This window comes from Aulonocara sp. 'chitande type north' Nkhata Bay, linkage group LG3, assembly GCF_057382095.1.
Source record: "Aulonocara sp. 'chitande type north' Nkhata Bay isolate Kocher_YH1m ecotype deep benthic linkage group LG3, A_spYH_male_GT1.1, whole genome shotgun sequence".
Lineage (NCBI taxonomy): Eukaryota > Metazoa > Chordata > Actinopteri > Cichliformes > Cichlidae > Aulonocara > Aulonocara sp. 'chitande type north' Nkhata Bay.
Genome location: NC_141346.1, coordinates 6,966,604 through 6,990,017, shown reverse-complemented (window position 1 = coordinate 6,990,017; position 23,414 = coordinate 6,966,604). Strand labels below are relative to the sequence as shown.

The 23,414-nt window shown below is 43.8% G+C and overlaps 1 protein-coding gene across 1 annotated transcript; it reads right to left on the bottom strand.

Annotated features, from left to right (window-relative positions):
* Positions 1-1,024: 1,024 nt before the first annotated feature.
* On the bottom strand, positions 1,025-23,103 carry LOC147333723 (uncharacterized). The gene is made up of 8 exons (XM_086269572.1): positions 22,913-23,103; positions 16,563-16,910; positions 13,947-14,279; positions 13,757-13,855; positions 12,677-13,003; positions 10,259-10,582; positions 5,092-5,415; positions 1,025-1,500 (listed from the first exon to the last, which is right to left on the bottom strand). Exons 1-8 carry the CDS (start codon positions 22,947-22,949, stop codon positions 1,025-1,027), a joined length of 2,268 nt encoding a protein of 755 aa, XP_086125698.1. The 5' UTR covers positions 22,950-23,103.
* Positions 23,104-23,414: the final 311 nt, after the last annotated feature.

The following is a 23,414-nucleotide window of genomic DNA, read 5'->3' as shown; positions in this document are numbered from 1 at the left end:
AGTCAGTTGGGCTTGTGAATCATGATTCATGAGTCAGTAAAGTGATTCTCGAGTATTGAACGATTCGTTCATGATTCGCGCATCACTATCCACGAGTGTTGAAATGGATGTGTTGGTGGAGTTTTGGTGAAACTTTCTTCAGGTTTCCTTTGTTAAAGTCCCCGGTCGTGATAAACGCCGCCTCTGGGTGTGCGGTTTCCTCGCTGCTGATCGCGCTGTACAGTTCCCTGAGTGCACGGTCAGTGTCGGCTTGTGGGGGAATGTAAACAGCCGTAATAATCACTGCTGTAAATTCCCTTGGTAGCCAGAATGGCCGGCACTTAATCATCAGGTTCTCCAGGTCCGGTGAGCAGAAGGATTTAACTGGGTGCACGTTCGCATAATCACACCAGCTATTGTTGATCATGAAACACACACCACCGCCTCTGCTTTTCCCAGTAAGATCCTGTGACCTTCCCTTGCGGTGCAAATAGAACCCCGGTAGTTGTATTGCGGAGTCTGGTACCTTGTCCGATAGAAAGGGTTTCTGTGAGGCAGATCACGCAGCAGTTCTGCATCTCTCGCTTGAACGAGATCTCTGCCCGAAGCTCGCACAGCTTTTTCTCCAGAGACTGCACATTAGCCAGTAATAAACTGGGTAGTGGTGGTCTGTTAGTGTGCCGTCTCAAAGTGGAACATGTGCACTGTTCCTTTATTAGTACCACTGAAGCCCACGCCCCTCTGGTCATGTGATCGTGTGGTTTGTAGGACGCTCCTCTTCCTCAGAGGATCCACCTGTGCTTCCTCTCCTCTCTCCTCCACCTGTTACAGTGAGGGAACGTCCTCCATGATGGAGGAGCTGCTGGAAAGTGCTGAGAGTTTCCTCCAGAGTGAGACCTCTGTCACAGTTCAGAGGATCTACGGCAGCAGAGACCTTCATGGACACTAAAAGTCTCAAACACACAACAACAACATCACACTGACTCCACTCTGACATCACTGATCAATAATCAAAGAACACACAGATCAAACTGATTGATCAGCATCAGAGGAGTCGGATCAATGGAGCTGCTTCTGTTCCTGATGTCCCCTGTTTGATCCTGGACCTGAACTCTCCCTGCAGAGGAGACACAAGACAGTCAGAGACACACACACATACACACACACACACACACACACACACACACACACACACAAACAAACCTTTAACTTTGAGCTGCACTGTTTTGAATCTAACCCGTCCGTTCCTCCAGACATCACACACATATTCTCCACCGTCTCCATCTGTGGGGTGTTTCAGGGTCAGACTGAGGTCTCCAGTTTTCAGCAGGTCTTCATTCATCTTCGTTCGGTCTCTGTAAACCTGGTGCTGTTTGTGAGAGCCGTTCTTATACACGTGGACCTTCCTGTATTCAGGTTCTTTACATATCCACACAACTTCAGCATCTTCAGGCAGGTTTTGTGTGGTTTTGAAGGGCAGCTGGACAGACTCCACCCCCTCCTCCACCTCCACCTGACACACTGAGAGGACAACAAACACAACATGAGCTGTACAAAGTGTGATTGGTGTTCAGAGCAGCATCATGTGACTCTTGTTCTGCACTAAATGAAGCGATGGAGTGGCGCCTCCTTCAGGCAGAGAAACAGCTCATGGAGAGAAATAATTATTAGAGCAAAAACAAGAGTGGAGCTGCAAATAAGGCCGAGAGGAACGCTGCAGAAAACTGTTCATGTGTGAATTCATCACTTCATAGATTTCTTTGAGCACTAAAATCAGAGCTGCTTCTATTTCTAATATGACAGCTGTACATTAGAGCTGCAACACTTTAAATGTGAGCCATAAAAACATGATACTCTACAAGTGCATTCAGCTCTGACACTGTCACATCATGAAGGAGACGTGGAAATCACTTTGTTACACAAATCAAAGTCAAATCAATTCTATTGATGGAATATTGTGTGATCAATAGACTGATCAGTTTCTAATCTGTCATCGATCAGCTGGAAATCCAGCATGTCAAACAGACAGGCAGCAGATTAGGACCAAACACAAACACAGTGAGACTTTTTCTTCACAGCAGTTGCAGGTAAACTGCAGCAACAATGCGACTCAGACAGTTTCTCTGTAACTGCAGGGCTTCCTGCGCTGCTGTTAGTCAGACACGGATCAACAGGTTGTGGATAGAAAGCAGATTCCTTCAGCAGAGGATCCATATCACACGTGAAGCATGTCGTCGGGAAACAATCAGTGAAAATGGGACACTTTGAGCCTCAAACTCTGAACATGACCTGCTGCAGACCAGCTGATGTGTTCAGTTACCATGGTGAGGAATTTCACAATAAAGGAGGCGTGCGCTCTGTCTTTTCCCGGCCCGACGCTCTGGGACGTTTTAGACAAGTTTCCTGGCAGAATACGATCCCGTCCGGAGGCCGACACCATCCTTATCCACATGGGCACCAACCGGACTCCAAACAGCGCTCCCACTTCCTCAAACTGGAATTTATGTTTGTCAAGTCAAAGTCAAAGTAAACTTTACTATTATCTCTGCTATACACAGTACAGTACATAGAGAGACAAGATGACGAGGCTCCAGTTACATTCAGTGCAAAAGAACAACAACAAATACAGTAAGAGAAAGAACATGAATAAACATAAAGACTGGGGTAAAGGGGGTATACACTGTCGTGGAAAAAGTTTTGAGAATGACACAAATATTAGTTTTCACAAAGTTTGCTGCTAAACTGCTTTTAGATCTTTGTGTCATTTTTTTCTGTGATGTACTGAAATATAATGACAAGTACTTCATACGTTTCAAAGGCTTTAATTGGCAATTACATGACGTTTATGTAAAGAGTCAGTATTTGCAGTGTTGGCCCTTCTTTTTCAGGACCTCTGCAATTTGACTGGGCATGCTCTAAACTTCTGGGCCAAATCCTGACTGATATTAACCCATTCTGTCATGATCACTTCTTGGAGTTTCTTAGAATTAGTGGGTTTTTGTTTGTCCACCCGCCTCTTGATGATTGACCACAAATTCTCAATGGGATTAAGATCTGGGGAGTTTCCAGGCCATGGACCCAAAATTTCAACGTTTTGTTCCCCGAGCTACTTAGTTATCACTTTTGCCTTATGGCACGGTTCTCCATCGTGCTGGAAAATGCTTTGTTCTTCACCAAACTGTTGTTGGATTGTTGGAAGAAGTTGCTGTTGGAGGATGTGTTGGTACGATTCTTTATTCATGGCTGTGTTTTTGGGCAAAATTGTGAGTGAGCTCACTCCCTTGGATGAGAAGCAACCCCACACATGAATGGTCTCAGGATGCTTTACTGTTGGCATGACACAGGACTGATGGTAGCACTCACTTTTTCTTCTCCAGACAAGCCTTGTTCCAGATGCCCCAAACAATCTGAGTTTCATTGGAGAATATGACTTTGCCCCAGTCCTCAGCAGTCCATTCACCATGCTTTCTGCAGAAGATCAATCTGTCCCTGATGCTTTCTTTAGAGAGAAGTGGCTTCTTTGCTTCCTTTCTTGACACCAGGCCATCTTCCAAAAGTCTTTGCCTCACTGTGCGTGCAGATGCGCTCACACCTGCCTGCTGCCATTCCTGAGCAAGCTCTGCACTGTTGGCACTCCGATCCCACAGCTGAATCCTCTTTAGGAGACGATCCTGGCACTTGCTGGACTTTCTTGGATGCCTTGAAGCCTTCTTAAAAAGAGTTGAACCTCTTTCCTCGTTCCTTCAGTGGGCTGGTTTCAGTCATTATGCAAATGTACTGTTTATAAGATTGGGGAAACCTGCAGTCAGCTGAGACTGAAGAAGTCACTTGGACGTGTGACGAAACGTTTCTCCCACAAAACGCTACGTCCAGATGAACAGAATCAACTTTTTGGAAAACTCTTTACTTGAAGTTCTTGGCCTTTTTGGTGATGGAGGTGGTGTTGATGGTCTAGGTGAGGTCGTCTGAGATGTGAACTCCCAGGAACTTGGTGCTGTTAACAGTCTCTACTGTCGAACCGTGGGTGCTGAGTGGTGTATGAGTGGTGCATGTCTTTGCAAAAGCGCTATACAAGTACAGGCAATTTACCATTCCTAAAGTCGACGATTCTCTCCTTGGTTTTGTCCACATTCAGTGACAGGTTGTTTTGGCTGCACCAAAACACCAGCTGCTGAACCTCATCTCTGTACATTGACTCTTTGTTACTTGTTGTTTTGAACAGAAACATGATGAAATCTGGAGAGGACTGTCTAGTCTGTGAACTCTGATGTTTTGAACATCAACGTGCTTCTTGCTAATGTAAAGTAATTTCTCTCCTTTAATTCATTCTAATAAGCACAGCCCTTTGGAGCTCTTTGGAGCTCAGTGGACCGTCTTTGAAATCCTGCAAGTTTTCATCAGATTATGGAATCGAGTGAGGAAACGCTCATCAAGCTGTGTAGATATGATTCCTCCAAAGTTGCTGAGTGAAGTTTGGGATGTCCCTGCCCCTCGGCTGCTTCCAATAATGAACACTCGTCTGTCCTCTGGCTGTGTCCCAGAATACTTAAAGACAGCCTGTGTGCAAGCACTCATCAAAGATCCAGCCTCCATCCTTCTGACTACAACAATCACAGAGCCAGCTCAAAGTTTCCTTTTAGAGCAGAACTTTTGGAGAACACTGTCTGTCTGAAGCTTCTTGGAGCGTCACGTCCATGCTAGAACTCCACTTTGACTCTGACTGTGGAACCTGTGTTGGTTGGTTGACATTTGACAACATCCAAATGACTGGATCAAAGTGTTTGAATGATCTCAGCAGCTTTAAAACTATTGATATTTATACATTTACATTGGTTTGGACTAAACTAACAAAACTATTGATTTGATCCAAACTCAACTCATGCCAGAGGCTTTTATTTTGAAGTCAGGATCATTTCAACTCCATTTTTAATGGTCTTTTTAGTTTGTTCATTTCAACACACAGTGGCTCGGCCTGACAATTTTGCTCTTAAATGAAAACATCAAAGAATTTATTTTATTGGAATGAACTTAAAAATAGATTCAAACTAAAAGGTTTTAGAGAATAAACTCCTACATGACCTCGGACCTTCGACCTGTATCTACAGCACTGACCTCTGACTTTCAGCTCCACTTGTCTCTTAAGCAGGATGTTTCCCTTCCTGCTGTAGACGGTGCAGGTGTAGGTCCAGTTGTCCCAGTCTGTGGGGTGTTTCAGGGTCAGACTGAGGTCTCCAGTTTGCAGCAGGTCTTCATTCATCTTCGTTCGGTCTCTGAAAACCTGGTGCTGTTCTTCAGGCTGGTCAGAGCCGTTCTCATACACATGAACCTTTGCATTGTTATCCTTCCACTCCACTGTAACATCTTCAGGCAGGTGAAGTGTGGTGTTTAAGGGCAGCTGGACAAACTCCACCCCTGAATCCACCTCCACCTGGGGGACTGAGAGGACAACAAAGCACAACATGAGCTTGGATGGAGACATTTGTGTTGACTCTAACAGGCTGAATGCTGCTGCTTCACTGGGAGCTCACTGTTAGATAGAAAGTGGTCAGTGTGAAGAGGAGACGCAGCAGAAAGATGAAGACTGACAGGAAGAAAGCAGTGAACAGACTGTTGGAGCTGCTGTTAGTGGGACAGGACTTTATTCAGTCTCTGAGGACCAGATTTGACTTGATGAAGCAGAGAAACACAGTCTGAGTGTTTCTGTCACACTCACTTCATCACACAGCTCAGTTTGACAACATGTGGAAGAATTTGATAGAAGCCTTCCTTTAGTAAAAGCACCAAGAAAACACCATGAAAACACCTCACTACACACAAAACTGCAGTACTGGCAAATTGTACATAAAGTATGAAAAGTCAAAGTACTTATTGTGCAGAAAAATGTTCCCATCAGTGTCTGTGGATCAATATTACTGCTGCACATGTTTAAGGCTGAGCTCATTTCAAATCCTTTCTATTGTGTTGAATCTGCAGTAATGCATCATATTCTATAAAATCATATGTTTGTAGTGGCTGTCCTGTGAGGACCACGTCTCTCTAAACAAACAGCTGTTAATGAGCTCACAAACACAGGCCTACAGCTGGATTTGAAAAAGTCCATTCAATAGAAAATCAACAGTCACAGCTGGATTCAAAGGCTTGAGCTCTGTGTGACATGGTTACCTGTCAGCATCTACAGGGGGATTCAAATATGAAGGAAGCATGAAGGTGGTGCATTAGAAAAACTGCTGCTTTCAAGTGCAGAGCAACAAACTATTTGAACTGATCCAACTTTATTAACACAGACAAAGATTTGTATATTGGCTGCTGTTTGCTGCTATGGATATAATCCAGGTGATTTGGGAGAACTACATGTGATACTTTGATTCTTCTTCTCGGTCTTTTGTCCCTAGCTGGAACTTGGCAGGGGAGGTTGTCCACGAAGCCATATATGTCACTGTGTGTGCCGTAGGGTCTCCATCTTGATCAACGATGCATATCAAGGCCTTGTGGTCTCTTGCCCTCACCTTCGCTTGCTCGAGTGTTAGACGTCGTTGTTTAAGATAGTCTTCAAATTGCTTGATCCAAGTCTTCTTGGGTGCATCATGCACTCTCCGGTGGGCGGGGTTCTGCTACATCAAAAGGCAAGCCGTGATAGGCTGATTTGAGGAGGGTAAAGATCTTCTTGGGGACATGTTCTGCTTCCAACATTCTCCACAGGGCAGTCTGATTGATGCAATCGAAAGCAGACCTTAGGTCAATGAAGGCAATCACTGTCGACTGTCCACATCGAACCCTTCGCTCAATCAGCTGGTGAAGAACGATGATCTGATCACAGCATCGGCGCCCAGGTCGAAAGCTGGCTTGCTCTTCTCTGCTTGCCTGCTCATGATGCTTTTGTAGGCATGACTGAACGATTTTCATTAAGACCTCACCAGTGATGGAAAGAAGGCTGATTCCACGATAGTTCTCGCACTCTCGGGTGTCACCTTTCTTGTAAAGTGAGATGGTAATTACCTTCCTCCACCTTTTCGGTATCTCATCTGTTCTCTAGATCTGTTGAATTAGTCCATTAAGTTGAGAAAGGAGGCTGTTTTAATTGATTCCACAGTTACTTGGTCCAGCATCATTTTTGGCAAAGATAGCATGCATGGACTGCATGTTTAACTTCTTCAATTGTTGGTTCGGCATCTGACATTGGTGCATGGGGGGGGGGGTCGATTTCGGGAGGCACTTCAGTTCGGCCTTGCAGCATGTCATTATTGTAGAGGCCATCAAAGAATTCCTTCCAACAATGCAGGTGTTCAGTTACTGAGCGCACAAAGGTAGCATCAGCCTTCTTGATCTTGTCATTTGTGGACTTCGATTTGCTGCTTAGACGACGCAATGAGCAGTAAAGTGTGGGGTAGTCATGTCTCGACGATGCCACTTCCAGGTCTTCAGCCACTTGGTTCCAGTAAGCTTTCCGGTCCCTCTTCATCATCCTGCATACTTCTTGATTGAGCAGCCGGTAACGCTCAAGGTCTACCAGTTCTCCTTTCTTGCGCTCTGCTACCAGATCGAGACGTTTGTCGGATATCCATAACTGGGTGTGGTGCCGGGTTGGGGGACAGAGTAGGCGGGCACTTTCAAGGATGGCCTTAGCAATTTTTTGCTCTTCTTTATCCACATTGTCTGAATCAGCCAGCAGTGCAAAACAATTCAAAAAGGCGTGTTGGAATTAGGGCTGGGCCATATCATACCGTTCACGGTAATACCGGTATAATGTTAGGCAATGATAAGGAAATGAAATATTGCAATAGAATATGGGTAAAACGCGCATGTGCAGTGCCTTTGTTTTCATACGCACATGGTGGAAAAAGCATGGCGGCGACGGAGAATGAGAAGGGAGAAAGCGGATCATTGAATGAAACAGATGAACCAGAGTTGGTTTGTAAAAACGCTGCAACTTCAGCGGTGTGGAACTGGTTTAGCTTTCGTCCGTCAGATACACACCAAAGCAAAATGTTTGGTAGAGCATACTAGCAGGCCGTCGTTATTACTGTGTTTTTTGGAAAATACGGCACACTTAAAACCAATCCTTTGATTTTTCTGAAAATCGACAGTGCCCCTTATAATCCCGTGTGCCTTACATATGAATTCTAGTTGTGCTTACTGACCCCGAAACGATTTATGAGGTACACAGCGCTCGAAAATCTGTCAAATGTTTTAGTACGACATTGCTAAGCTACGAAGCCGCACAGCTTGATGGATTGTGGGAGCATTATGGCTATCATAGTCAGGGGCCTGGCGGAGTGATACATACTGTGCTTCACCATAATATTACTGTATTGTGTTGTGTATAACCTCTTTTTAAGTTTTGTGGATATTATACATGGTTATGCTGAGGATATGTCGGACAGTTTCTACTGGAAATGCCTTTTGGTTACACTGTCAGCGAGGAATTTGCATTTGCACTGTTAAATGTTTATATAACTTTTAATGGACATAAAAAACAGCTGCTTTTTTAAGTGAAAATACACTGATGGGTTTTTTTTTGCACTAATAAAGTTGTGGAGTTGTTAAGTATTTTATCTTGTGTAAATTATATCGTCAGTTATATCGTTATCGCAAATTTTCAAATGTAAATTTGTAAACTTGGATGGCGTCTGCTTCATGTGCTCGAGTTTCAATTGTAGTTGAGCACAAACAAGGTAGTGATCAAAGCCACAGCCCCTCATTGCACAGACATCTTGAAGGGATGATCAGAATCAGGCATTTATTAGCACATAGTCTTGCATTGCCGAATCCTTTCCACTGGGATTTCTCCAGCTGAGCTGGTGTTTAATGGGGTGCTGGAAGATGGTATTCCCGATGACCATTTTGTTGGTCGCAGCAGAGGAGAAAAGATGAAGTCCGTTGTAGTTGATCTCTCCATGGCGGGAATGACCCAAGGTAGCCTCCCAGCCAAGTCGTTCAGATCCAACGTGGGCACACAGATCACCGGCAATAATGATGAGGTCAGTCTTTTGAGTAGCGTCCAAGATGAGTCAAAGACTGTTATAGAAGTTGTCCTTGGCCGCATCCAAGCTGGTCTCTGTTGATGCATAGGCAGAGGTGTTGTGCGTCGTGATCGTTCCTTTGATGGTTAGGGTGGCAAGGCGTTCTGAAATGGGTTGGAAAGCGAGGACACTGGTTGAAGCCGTCGCTTGCTTAACACTTTTCTACCCCAGAATAATAGAGTGTCATGGGTTCATTGGAGGAAGAGGGCTTGATGCTGGTAGTACCTGATCCCATTAGACGAAGTTCAGACAAAGCTGCAATTTGGATGTTTCAGCGCTGGATCTCTTGCACGATGATCTCGTTCTGGCCAACGTGATGTCCCTTGCGGACATTCCATACACCAATGTTGATTGCCACTTTCAGTGAAATTCGAATATTACCTTGGACAGTAGTCCACTTCTCACTAGCATCCTGAGTCCCTCGTGCAGTATCTTGAATGTGCGACGTTGATCGATTTGGATCTATACAGTTTCATGCCCCATTTCCCCAGAAAGCTGGTTCTGGTCGATTCGGCAGGGGACCACCCTCCTTTTGCAGCCGGGCTTGGGACCATCCTTGGCGGCGTTGACACTTTGATGCAGCCATGAATCTGACTGATTTCTTTTCATTTTCAAAGGTTGATGCATCAGTTAAAGTCCTTAAAAAGCTCAGAAATGAAGAGAAAGGTTGGTTAAAGCAAAGAGAGGCACTGGCAGCCTTTAAGACACTAAACAAGAGAAACAGATCAGAGAACATCAGACTGAATAAATGGAATAAAGTGAAACAGAGAACTAACGCTCCCTAAGAATGGAGCTGTCAGAGGAAGAGAGCAGCAAACTGAAAGTCTCTGTTAGCTGCAGAGCTCTGAAACTTCACACAGCTTTGGATGATAACATGGAGAAAGGATGTGGAGATTTTCACACTTCTGCTAGATATCATCTTCTAGTTATTGTGACTCAGATACGACTGATTATAGATGAGGACCAAAGAAGGTTGTTACTGAGATTTGAGCTGACGTAGCTTAGCCTGTGTTTTAGCCACATGCTAAACAAACACATGTTCAGAAACTAGAAGATGTTACCTTTCAGATGAAGTCTCACACATGAACTTTGCTCCTACAGTTCATCTGCTGAAGCTTTTACATTTGGGAGGAAATCAAATAAAAACCAAAACAGCCACAAACATCAGACATGCTAACACTGTAACATTATTGGATGGAGCCACTGAGACTGAACCACCATCATGAGTCTGACCTTTGACCTGTATCTACTGCACTGACCTCTGACTTTCAGCTCCACTTGTTTCATCATCAGGATGTTTCCCTCCCTGCTGTAGACGGTGCAGGTGTAGGTGGAGTTGTCTCCATCTGTGGGGTGTTTCAGGGTCAGACTGAGGTCTCCAGTTTTCAGCAGGTCTTCATTCATCTTCGTTTGGTCTCTATAAACCTGGTCCTGTTCTTCAGGCTGGTCAGAGCTGTTCTCATACACGTGGACCTTTGCATTGTTATCCTTCCACTCCACTGTAACATCTTCAGGCAGGTGAAGTGTGGTGTTTAAGGGCAGCTGGACAGACTCCACCCCTGAATCCACCTCCACCTGGGGGACTGAGAGGACAACAAAGTAAGAAACACAGTCTGAGTGCTTCTGTCACACTCACTTCATCACACAGCTCAGTTTGACAACATGTGGAAGAATTTGATAGAAGCCTTCCTTTAGTAAAAGCACCAAGAAAACACCATGAAAACACCTCACTACACACAAAACTGCAGTACTGGCAAATTGTACATAAAGTATGAAAAGTCAAAGTACTTATTGTGCAGAAAAATGTTCCCATCAGTGTCTGTGGATCAATATTACTGCTGCACATGTTTAAGGCTGAGCTCATTTCAAATCCTTTCTATTGTGTTGAATCTGCAGTAATGCATCATATTCTATAAAATCATATGTTTGTAGTGGCTGTCCTGTGAGGACCATGTCTCTCTAAACAAACAGCTGTTAATGAGCTCACAAACACAGGCCTACAGCTGGATTTGAAAAAGTCCATTCAATAGAAAGAATGACCGGGGTGGTGGTCCCCATCTTTAAGAAGGGGGACCGGAGGGTGTGTTCCAACTACAGGGGGATCACACTCCTCAGCCTCCCTGGGAAAGTCTATGCCAGGGTGCTGGAAAGGAGAGTTCGTCCGCTAGTCGAACCTCGGATACAGGAGGAACAATGCGGTTTTCGTCCTGGTCGCGGAACACTGGACCAGCTCTTTATCCTCTCAAGGATACTTGAGGGTGCATGGGAGTTTGCCCAACCAGTCTACATGTGTTTTGTGGACTTGGAGAAGGCATTCGACCGTGTCCCTCGGGGTGTCCTGTGGGAGGTGTTGCGGGAGTATGGGGTGTCTGGCCCATTGCTACGGGCCATTCGATCCCTATACAACCGTTGCAAGAGCTTGGTTCGCATTGCCCGCAATAAGTCGGACTCGTTCCCGGTGGGTGATGGGCTCCGCCAGGGCTGCCCTTTTTCTCCGGTTCTGTTCATAATTTTTATGGACAGGATTTCTAGGCGCAGCCAAGTGGCGGTGGGCTTTCGCTTTGGTGGCCTCAGAATCTCATCTCTGCTTTTTGCGGATGATGTGGTTCTGTTGGCTTCATCGGGTGAGGGCCTCCAGCTCGCACTGGAACGGTTCACAGCCGAGTGTGAAGCAGCGGGAATGAGGATCAGCACCTCCAAATCTGAGGCCATGGTTCTCAGCCGGAAAAGGGTGGAGTGCCCACTCCGGGTCGGGGATGAGTTCCTGCCCCAAGTGGAGGAGTTCAAGTATCTCGGGGTCTTGTTCGCGAGTGATGGGAGAAGGGAGCCGGAGATCGACAGACGGATTGGGGCTGCAGCTGCAGTAATGCGGACGCTTCACCGGTCCGTCATGGTGAAGAGGGAGCTGAGTGTAAAAGCGAAGCTCTCAATTTACCGGTCGATCTACGTCCCTACCCTCACCTATGGCCACGAGCTGTGGGTAGTGACCGAAAGAACGAGATCGCGGATACATGTGGCGGAAATGAGCTTCCTCCGAAGGGTGGCTGGCCTCTCCCTTAGAGATAGGGTGAGAAGTTCGGCCATCCGGGAGGGGCTCAGAGTAGAGCAGCTGCTGCTCCGCATCGAAAGGAGCCAGCTGAGGTGGTTCGGGCATCTGACAAGGATGCCTCCTGGGTGTTACGGGCATGTCCCACCGGGAGGAGGCCCCGGGGCAGACCCAGGACACGCTGGAGAGATTATATCTCTCGGCTGGCCTGGGAACGCCTTGGTGTTCCCCCCGATAAGCTGGAGGAGGTGGCTGGGGAGAGGGAGGTCTGGGCCTCTTTGCTTAGGCTGCTGCCCCCACGACCCATAAAGCGGATGAAGATGGATGGATGGCATTCAATAGAAACTCAACAATCACAGCTGGATTCAAAGGCTTGAGCTCTGTGTGACATGGTTACCTGTCAGTATCTACAGGGGGATTCAAATATGAAGGAAACATGAAGGTGGTGCATTAGAAAAACTACAGCTTTCAAGTGCAGAGCAACAAACTATTTGAACTGATCCAACTTTATTAACACAGACAAAGATTTGTGTCTCAGCTGCTGTTTGCTGCTATAGATATAATCCAACTGATGTGAGAGAACTACATGTGACACTTTGATGCAGCCTGTATCTGTATCTACAGCACTGACCTCTGACTTTTAGCTCCACTTGTTTCGTCATCAGCATGTTTCCCTCCCTGTTGTAGACGGTGCAGGTATAGGTGGAGTTGTCTCCATCTGTGGGGTATTGCAGGGTCAGACTGAGGTCTCCAGGTTCCAGTAAGTTTCTCTTCGTCTTTGTTCGGTTCTTGTATTTATCGTCCTGTTCTTCAGGCTGGTCAGAGCCGTTCTCATACACGTGGACCTTCCTGTTGTTTTTGTCCTTCCACTCCACTTTAGCATCTTTAGGCAGCCAAACTGTGGCTTTGCAGGGCAACAAGACAGACTCCACCCCTGAATCCACCCCCACCTGGTAAACTGAGAGGACAACAAAGCACAACATGAGCTGTAGTGAAGGTTACTAATGTTCTCCTCATGACCTGTTACAGTGGACTTATTTCTGTGCTTGTCCTGTTAGACCTCAGTGTAGACCACAACATTTTACTACAAACACTAGAACACACCAGAGTTATTAAAAGGAAATTTACTGCAGTGGTTTGAATCACATCTGATAGATTCCAGTTTGTTCATGTAAATGAGGAGTTTTCTTCAAAAAGTAAAACTAGGCATGGATTTCCACAGATTTCTGTATTGGGACCATTTCTTGTAATATTATTAGAAAACAGCAAAATGCTGAAACAATACTTGGTTTACAACAATGTAAACTTATTATATATTATTCACATTTCTGTTCACTTGTATTGGTTGTTTTCACATCTGCTGCACTCTGCTGGCCTCTCTTGGAAAGAGATTTTATTCTTAGTACGACTTTTACAGGGATAAATAAAGTACACATGCAGCCTCTGTGTCAGATCAATGCAGTGAAGCACAAACACTGTTTAGTAAAGTCATGTTGTGGAGCTGTTTCACTGATCAATGACTGAGTCTGAAGGAGGTTTTCTGACTTCTGGAACAAACCTGGAAGTTTCTCTTCAGCTCTCTGTATCAGCTGTTTGTAACTCTCAACTCTTTCAGCTTCTGGAACAAGTTTGTGTGAGCCACAGTCAAGGAGCCACCAGAGGACACCTGCTGACCATCGGCATTATGGGTAGTGTAGTAGGAGACACTCACCTGACATGAAATAGTGCCGGTAATGAAATAAAAGTCCTCCAGAAACCACAAGAAGAACCAGGAGAACCAGGAGAGCTTTGGCCCAGGATGGAAACCGTTCTGTGGACCAATATCAAAAATAATGTCATGATTTCTGAACTCTGATGTGCTGTTGTAACACTGACCCTTGGTCTTTATCTACATGTCTGACCTTTGACCTGCAGCACTACTTTCTGTCTCAAGATGTCTTTGTCCCTGTAGATGGTGCAGATGTATCCTCCACTGTCTCTCTCTGTGGGGTATTTCAGGGTCAGACTGAGGTCTCCAGTTCTCAGCAGGTCTTTGTTCATCTTTCCACGGCCGCAGTAAAGGTTGTCCAGCTGTTTCGGGTGATCACTATTGTTTGAATGCACTTGGGCCACCATCAGTTCAGGGTCAGAGTGAGTCCACTCCACTGTGGTGTCCTCCGGCAGGTCAGATTTTGTTTTGCAGGGCAGGATCACAGACTCTGACCCTTCCTCCACCTTTACCTCCACCTGCTCGCCTGAGAGGACAGTAAAGCAAAAAAACTAAAATTGCATCTGGAAAGTATTCAGTTGTTCCACATTTTGTTATTCCAACATTCATTCTCACCTCAAATTTCTACACACACAATACCTGGGATTCCCATGATTCATTTACCTCACAATGACAGGGTAATGCTTTACATTATTGCAAATATATTAAAAATAAAAAATTAGAATAACATGTATTCGCAAACTTTGTTGAAGCAACTTTGGCAGCAATTAAAGCCTTGCATCTTTCTCAGTATGATGCTGCAAGCTTGGCACCTATTATTATGCATTTTCTTTATTCTTCTTTGCAGACCCTCTCAAGCACCATCAGGCTGAATGAGGAGTGTCAGTGCAAAGGCATTGTCTAATCTCTCCAGAGATGTTTGATTGTGTTCTTGCCTAGACTCTGGCTGGACCGCTGAAGAACAAAGAGCACAAAGTGGTCCCAAACCACTCCTTTGTTATCTTGTCTCTATGTTTAGGATCATTTTCCTGTTGGAAGATAAACCTTCACCCAGTCCAAGATCCAGGGCACTGGAGGAGGTTGTTATTAACAAGGTCTCTGTATGCGTTGGTGCATTTAGGAAATGTTCTAGTTCTGTCCACTGAGAAATATCCCACAGCATGATGCTGCCACCATCATGTTTCACTGTAGGGAGAGTTTTGACCAGGTGGTGCCTGGTCTTCTTCATACATGACACTTGACATTCAGGCCAAAGAGTTCAATATAGATTTCATCAGAGCAGAGAAATTTTCTTTCTCATGATCTGAGAGTCCTTCAGGGGCTTTTTGGCAAACTCCAGGTAGCCTGTTATGTGCCTTTGACTGAGGAGCAGCTTCAGTCTGGCTGCTGTACCATACAGCCCTGATTGCGGGTGTGCTGCAGTAATGGCTCTCCTACTGGAAGGTTCTCCTCTCTCCACTGAGCAACACTGGAGCTGACTAATGTCTGCAGACTTCAAGGCTTGATTTGTGTTCTGACATGTACTGTCAAATATGGGACCTTATACAGAGAGGTGTGTGTGCCTTTCAAATCATGTCCAATCAACTGCATCTATCACAAGTGGACTCCAATCAAGAAACATCTGACAGATTATCAGAGGGAACAAGATTCAACTGAGCTCAAGTTTTAGTGTCCCAGAAAAGGCTGTGAGTACTTCTGTACATCTGTTAATTTTAGCTTTTTTAAATACACCTGGACAAATTTTAAGCAAATGTTTTAGAATTTGGAGGTGAAAAACTGATTCCATCCATTTTGGAATAAGGCTGTTACATAACAAAATGTGGAAAAAATGAATAGGTGAGAGTATTTTCCAGATGTTCTGTAACTAAAGAAGCAGCAGTGTTAAGTCAAATTGTTAAATGTTGTCATTGTGTTTCTTGTGATTTATTTCAGAGCTGTGGGTGCATGAGAGCGCCTAACAGCTCCCCATTTGCGGGAATGCAAAATAAAGATCATTTTTGAGTTAGACCACTTTGAGCCTTGCCAAAAGAATGCAAAGAACTGAATTTAATAATTTGATCCTACTGCTTGGTTCAAGCACACACACAGTGCCTTGTCTTTTGTAACCAAAGGGGGGGGTTTACGGTGGGAGGTGCTTGTGTAAACTGTTGTGTGTGTTGCAACGGTGTTTTCAATAAAAGGCAACAAGCAGAGGGGTCATTTGGTGGTAGGATTCGAAGTGCATTCCTGAGACACCAACTGGGGCCTCCCAGATCGATCGATCGCTTACTGTCTTGTTTTCTTCATGAGGAATAACTCTCTAAACTAGCGGGGCCTGTGGAAACACAGACTCAACAAGCAGTCACACTGATTTTAATCATAGAATTGATCTGAGCTGAGATCTGAGCATCTGTGTTACTGACCTCTCACTCTGCTGCCAGTAAAAAATATCAATAGTCGAGTCATTAAAATCTCTATTCTGCATGAAAAAATATCAGGAAAGCTCGTGAGCCAAAACTGTGCCAGGTCTTCACAGTACTACTGTTATAGTAATTACACATAAATAAGAGAATATTGGTTTGTTATTGTCTCTCGCTATTAGGCAGGTGAGGTGCTGGTTTTCCTGCACATGTAAGAATTTCTGGATCAAATCATCCAGATTTAGTAGAAACACCAATAAGATTCTATTTTCTTCTTTGGTGTTTCAGAGTGGTTGCTTCTAGAAAACATTTTTACTATTTTATCAGTTTTTTCAGAACTAGAAAGATCTTTTCTGTTACTCTTTAGTTTGACCTCTGACCTTTATAATAACAGGTGTTGAGTTTCTTACCTTTGACATGCAGCTGTATGTCTGTCAGTTTCAGTTCTTTTCTTTCATTTCCGATGGAGCAGGTGTAGATGCTGCTATCAGTCTTTGTTGGTTTTCTCAGAGTGAGGCTGAAGTCTGAAGTGTCCAGAGCATCAGGCCTCATTGATGTGCGCCCGCTGTAACGCTGGTTTTGCCCTTTAAGATCATCTGTTTCCTCTCGTCGTAGGTGGACAGATTTGGGGTTGAGATCATTGCGAGTCCACAGCACTGTGGGATTTTCAGGTATAAAACCTGAGTACTTGCAAGGCAACAGGACAGATAATTCCCCCTCATACACCTCCACCACTATGGAGATGGCATGCTGGGAAACTGGAAGGAGACACAAGGACACACAACAAAAAATACTTGTTATGTATATGCAGTGGATTTTTTCATTGGGTCCACATAAAGTAGTTTCAGAAAGTTGTAGAATATGTATCGTCAATCTCAGCCATGTTTTATGAAAAGTATTGAAACATGGATTTTTCCTATCCAACAAGCACTAACCATACTTGCCAACCTTGAAACCTCAGAATTAGGGAGACATTCAAAGGGGGGGGGTTGTAAGTTAAATGTCACCATTATTACTGTGCCCCAGTCGGGGCTGTCCAAATTCAGATGCTGTATCCACCTGACGACCCGGCCTTCGTGGTCTAAGTAGGCTGGGTCCTCCGAAAGCCGGGTAGGCCGGAAGTGAGCGACTGTGACGGCCTTCAGAATTACGTCACGAGCTCTCTCTCTTGGTGAAGTGAAACTGTGCCATCTGCTCCATGTTATCTAAATAACAAGAATTTACGCTGGCGTAAATTCTCGACCATCGCACTCTTCTGTTTAATCAGTTTTCTGTTTGACGCTTATTCAGCTGTGTGAAAACCCCAGAGTAACCCCACCGAGGGATTAATAAAGTTTAATTTAATCTAATCTAATAACTTTAATCTCAGCCAAACTGATGCACTCAGTCACAAATAAAACACTGAAAAAAGTCAAACAATAACATCTTAGGATATCAAAGTGACTTATATATCATGTTTAACCCGAGTAGTGAAAGACCACGGGGTTTGAAGACGATGTGTCGGTCGGCTCAGATATTTGAAGTTTACACAGCCACATTCTCGCCTGAAAATGTGCTAAAAGTTTATTTTGCAACCGGTGAAATGAGGAAAGCCATCTCTTATTTATATCTACATTTTGTTGAAAAATGAACATGAATGTTAGAACGCATAAAAGTGTTACCATGGACAATGTGACAGAGAGCGAGTTTTGAGACGTGAGAGATTTGTGACGTTTAGCGTGTTTGGGGTGTGTAGTTAATGTGTTGTCTTGTGTAGTTAGTGTGTAGTGTTGTGGATAGTTTTGTGTTGTGTGTCAGAACAATGAGGCGACTGCTGTCTCCAGGGGCCCGTTCTTCGTACGTCACTTACTACATCCAAGATCAAATGACACATCCAAGACCAAACCATCGCGCTAACCGTGAGCTCGCTAATCCGGTTCCCCGAACACACCTGCTGTTGACGATTAGTACAGCTGGACGCAGTAATGTGACATCACTGGGTGTCGTAAAAGGGGCTACGCATCGATAGTAGAAACATTGATCGGCAACCCTCTGATTGGTCGGCGAAAATGTCGAAGGGGCGTGCTCGGTATTTTCCGGCAGCAGAGCAAGAACTCATGAGTGAGGGATTTCAGGAGTTTCAGAGTTTAATTAAAACGCAAGGGAACACTGCAAAGGCTGCAAAAGCAAGGAGAGAGGGCTGGGAGAAAGTTGCTGACAAATTAAACTCGTAAGTAATTTAATAATAATAATAATAATAATAATAATAATAATGGATTGGGTTTATATAGCGCTTTCCAAAGCACCCAAAGCGCTTTACGATACCACTATTCATTCACTCCCACATTCACACACTGGTGGAGGCAGCTACGGTTGTAGCCAGGCTGCCATATCGCGCCATCGGCCCCTCTGGCCAACACCAGTAGGCGGTAGGGTAGATCTATCATATGACACTATATTGTCCAATATCATATGGCATTATATTATATTATAATATGTTATATTATATCCCCTTTCACATTAGAGCCACAACAGGACCCACAAGAACATGGGAACAAGTAAAAGTGGAATACAGGAGTATTCTACAGAATGGTAATATTTATCTCTTAGATTGCTTTTCGTCTCTTGGCAAAGTAATACTGGCCTGTAATACTCTGTTAGTTTGTTCATAACAGCAACCAAGAAAAGGGCAGAGGAAAAAAAGACAGGTGGTGGTCCTGCACCCCCTCGTCAACAAGTTGGTTAAGTAAATAATACCCTCACAGGAATATCGATATCTCTCTATGAGCACACTGTCGCGCTGAGCTAAAGGATCCTGTCTATCCCGCAATATACGCTGGATTCTGAGGACTCTCCTTATCAATCTTGCACCTTCCGCAATGGGCTGCTCGCGTATACGGACAGGACATGGCTGCGACAGGCTTCCCAAATCCACCTTCGCTTTTATAGCCGTGGTCTCTCATCTTGCTTACATGAAGTAATTTACTATTACTACTCTGAAATATGAATTACATCTGTAATAATCACATACATGTAATAGAATGTTAATAGTACATTTCCCTTTTTTAGGAAATGACCTGTATGTATCTGTGTGAAATCAATAAAAGGATCAAGTGCTGCATTATCTTTAGTTACATTGATAATATTTATTTATGGTAAAACAGTGGTAAAATATCGCTGTTGCTTTCGTATAAATGAAGCGGACATACCTGCGTGGCCGCGATCTAATCCTGTTTACATAACGTAAGCCTGCTCCCAAGCAGGTTTACACTTACGGATCTGTTGCTATGACAGCAAGTCCCGGATGAGCTTCGGAGAACCGAACGATCCAGGATCACGCGAAATCGTCAACAATCAAATCCAGCTAACCTACTTAGCGAGGTACGAAGAACGGACCCCAGGAGTGGCAGCAACATCTTCATCTCCAGTTAAAGTCCTGATAACAACAACACGCAGCTGTTGATGCATTAAAAGTTTGGTGTTCTTAAGCTAACCTGATCATTTCATGTTGATCCTTCAAAATAAAATAGATTTTTTACAGCAAATGACAGAATTAAATTTAGAGGAGAAACATGTACCGTCTACAGGGCTGTTTGCTGTTCTATGGGATGTATATTCTGTTCGCATTTGAAACTTAAATTTAACATTTACAAAACTGATAGTAGGATTTTAAGCTTTGTCAAAGCATCTTCATAAATTTACATCATTTTGTATTTGAGGTTTCCTTCTTCACACCTGCAGTGAGGATGTGCGATACTGTTTGAATCACTTGTTACGGTCCTGGGCCTGTGGCCCTGTGTTTTTGATTATGTATTGTTGTTTATTAGTCTGTTTTCTTCTATTGTTCATGGTTATGAGTGTTTTGGTCCACGAGGGCCGGTGTCCCTGCAGGTTTTATCTCACCCTGGGTCAACACACCTGAATCACACGGTGCTTAACTCTATAAAGCAGGAGTCACCAATCCCAGTCACGAGGGCCGGTGTCCTGCAGGTTTTAGATGTGTCCTTGATCCATCACAGCTGATTTAAATGGATAAATTACCTTCTCACAATGTCTTCAAGTTCTCCAGATGCCTGGTAATGAACTAATTGTCACTACATGACAGAACACAAGCTTAATCGCTCTTAATAAAAATAGTACACATGTATGCCTGAGATAAATGCTTTTATTTTTATTTTTGCACTGTGTTAGTATTGTCTTTGAGTTCAGTCTGTGGATTTCCTGTTTTACTTTGAAGGTCTTGTCTCATGTTGGTGTATTCTGCTTTGCTTTCTTGTCTTGTCTAGCCTAATGAGTTCTAGCTGTGTGCCCACCTGTTCCTGGTTTCCTCATGTGCCTGCCAGTGTATTTTAGTCCCTGTCAGTCAGTACTTCTTGTCATGTCGTTAGTGTCAGTTCTCACAGTTCTCAGGTCCGTGCAAAGACAGACTTGACAAAAAGGCAAATAAAATGTTCGAGGAAAAAATCAGAGGAGTGAAAGGGTCAGACCCATACAAGCATACAGAGTGGAGTAAGGACGTTAGCGTGTTGCCCAACTTTCATCACGCACATATTTATCATTATATGGTCCTAAGTGTGAGTGCATACACTCACAAAATGTTTAGTAACTTCAGATCCCTGCAACAAGCCCAGATCCAGTTTACTTTGGTGTAACTATTTTCTGATTTGGACTATTTCATTTTGTTAAAATTTTTTCTTTGTCTCCTGTACAGGCCCACGCAATCTATTTGTCCCCTTCATGCCTCACCTTGAAATCATTTCATCTGTCAGCCTCACTCATCAAACTAAGGGGGCGGGGTTAACGCTGCCACTACAGCTTCTCTAACATTTGATTGGTTGCTGTGCAAAGTAAGTCAAGACAGGTGAATCCTAGATAGTCGATTGCTTGTGTGGACTTGGGGCAGCCCAGAATGCATTTCAAATCACAGGCAGCAATGGTGGTGGTGTAAAGTTTTAAAATACCCCGTTTTTCTGTCACCAACTACACCTTTAATAGTGTTTTAGCCACGAATGTCGTGGCGTAATCTTCACATGTCTGGTCAGGTTGTCAACATAGAACATGTTTGCAAAAGTGCTCAGATGTTTTCAGAGATGTCACTGGAACACTGGGGCTGTGAGCTCGGTACACTCTTGTTTAACCAATCACTTTCATTCCACATTGATCTGTGACAAACTGACGGTTCATCTCTGTTACAGTGTTGCGTTAGACTGCTATATTTTTGTGCTCTTTATATTGTAGATTTTCACGTCTCTCGGATAGTTGGCAGTAATAAGGATGATTTTTGTAAAATCATATTGACATCACCCGTGAATTATTTGTAGATGACTGTTAGATTAGTTTGATGCTGCCGACACTTTCATGTGATACATCTGTGAAACTGTGTTAACTCATAGAGCTGAAGATATCGTGGATATGCTGACGTGGCTCTGTGGTGTACAGGGCCGTTTATCCTCAAGATTAATATTTACAATAAAAATATTAGCCGAACATCATGAAGTCTGTATGTGTTTCATAGTGTCGAACAACCTTTGTACAGTTAAAGCCAGCAGTTACTACATGACGGAAACACCAACGTTATCTCTTTTATGCGTTTATACACAGGTCACGCTGATTACTGAACAAAAACCCAAAGATCAGATGTTAAACAGATTTATTTGCTCTCTCTCCTCCTTAAACATGTTTTTAATGTTAGTTATAATTCAGAATTGGCGACTGAAACAGGTAGGACACATAAGAACATCAGGAAATAAAAACTCGATAAATATAACCTCAGTAAATGAAGTCTGTGTCAGCGGGGGTTACTACAGCTGTGTACCGGGGCCTGCACTTTGTCGGCGGTAATAACAGCTCGATTGCTTGCGAGGCGAGCGGGTCTATCCACGCTTTGCCGTGAGACTGGGCAGACATCTCCGAAATCATCGAAGCATTTTTACAAAGAGGCTGTATCTTGATGAACCGACCAGACACATGAAGATTAAACCTCTACATTCTCGGCTAAAAAGATATTAAAATGGTATTTGGTGACACACAAAAAGGGTTCTGTTAGTTTCAACATGCCGGTTGTTGTGTGCTAAAAACAATGGCCACCAGGCCAAAGCAATGGTTTTGACTCGATCAGCGTTAACCCCGCCCCCTGAGTTTGATGGGTGAGGCTGACAGATAAATTATTTCATGGTGAGACCTGAAGGAGTCAACTGTGCCAAAATTAATTAATTAAATATACCATTAAATAATTATTTAAATGTGGCAATAATATTTATTTAATTAATTCCCATTTTAATTAGTTAATGACACATTTAATTAATTAGTTAATGGTGTATTTAATTAATTCATTATGTCAGTCCTGGCATTCCCTACGGGTGATCCGTGTGGCACTAAAAAGCTCTGATAACGTCCATCCAGCAGCTGATAACAGGGACATTTGGTGCCATGTCAGAGCTGCACAGTCAATCATCCGTTTGGCTCTTTAGTTTGAAGAGTTCAAAGCAGCAGCAGAGAATCTAAAGTGTGTCACACAGCACCAAGTTTCCTTTGGTCACATATGAAATGTGAGTCCGAGCTTCAGCTACACAACAACACACACAGCAGCTGATTGTAACATGAGCTCATCTGAAAGCCACCAAGAAGAATCCAGAGATTTGAAAGTTGCTGCTTTGGATTGTTAGTTTGATCTGAATCCAGTGTTTGATGGAAATCTCCTCCTGCTGCACTTCAACACATTAAAGAGAGAGAGATGAAAGAAAAGCTGATGATGAGAGCAGAGAGAGGAAGGTGTACTTACCGTGCAGGAGGATCACAAACACCACAAACATCTTCATGTTCCTGTCAAACTCAGAGACTCTTTAAAAGCCCTTCAGGACATCAGCTCACAGCAGCTTCACTTTCCTCTGCTGATCATCTACTGACACTCTCACACTGCTTCAGACGGGACATGAGGCTGACTGCTACAGTACCCACTGTGACCATGTCACTGCTGATCCACAGAGTTAAATCAAAGCCTGTGAGGAAAAGTGTGAGCAGACGGGTCAATAAGGTGTGTCTGTGTCACAGATCATTTACAGCCCGACTCGACCAAACTTCAGCAAAGCAGCAATAAAATGTGAACTTTGCTAAGAAACAAAATAAACTTGTTAATGTTTAATTTTGGTTCTTAAGTGACGAGTTTAAAGTTTCAGGTCAGTGTTACAGTCTGTATGTAGAGAATAATACAGACATAAAGCCTGCTTCTATGTTATAGATCAGTGTTTGTACGAGTATCCTGGTGACTTTTATGACATGTCACT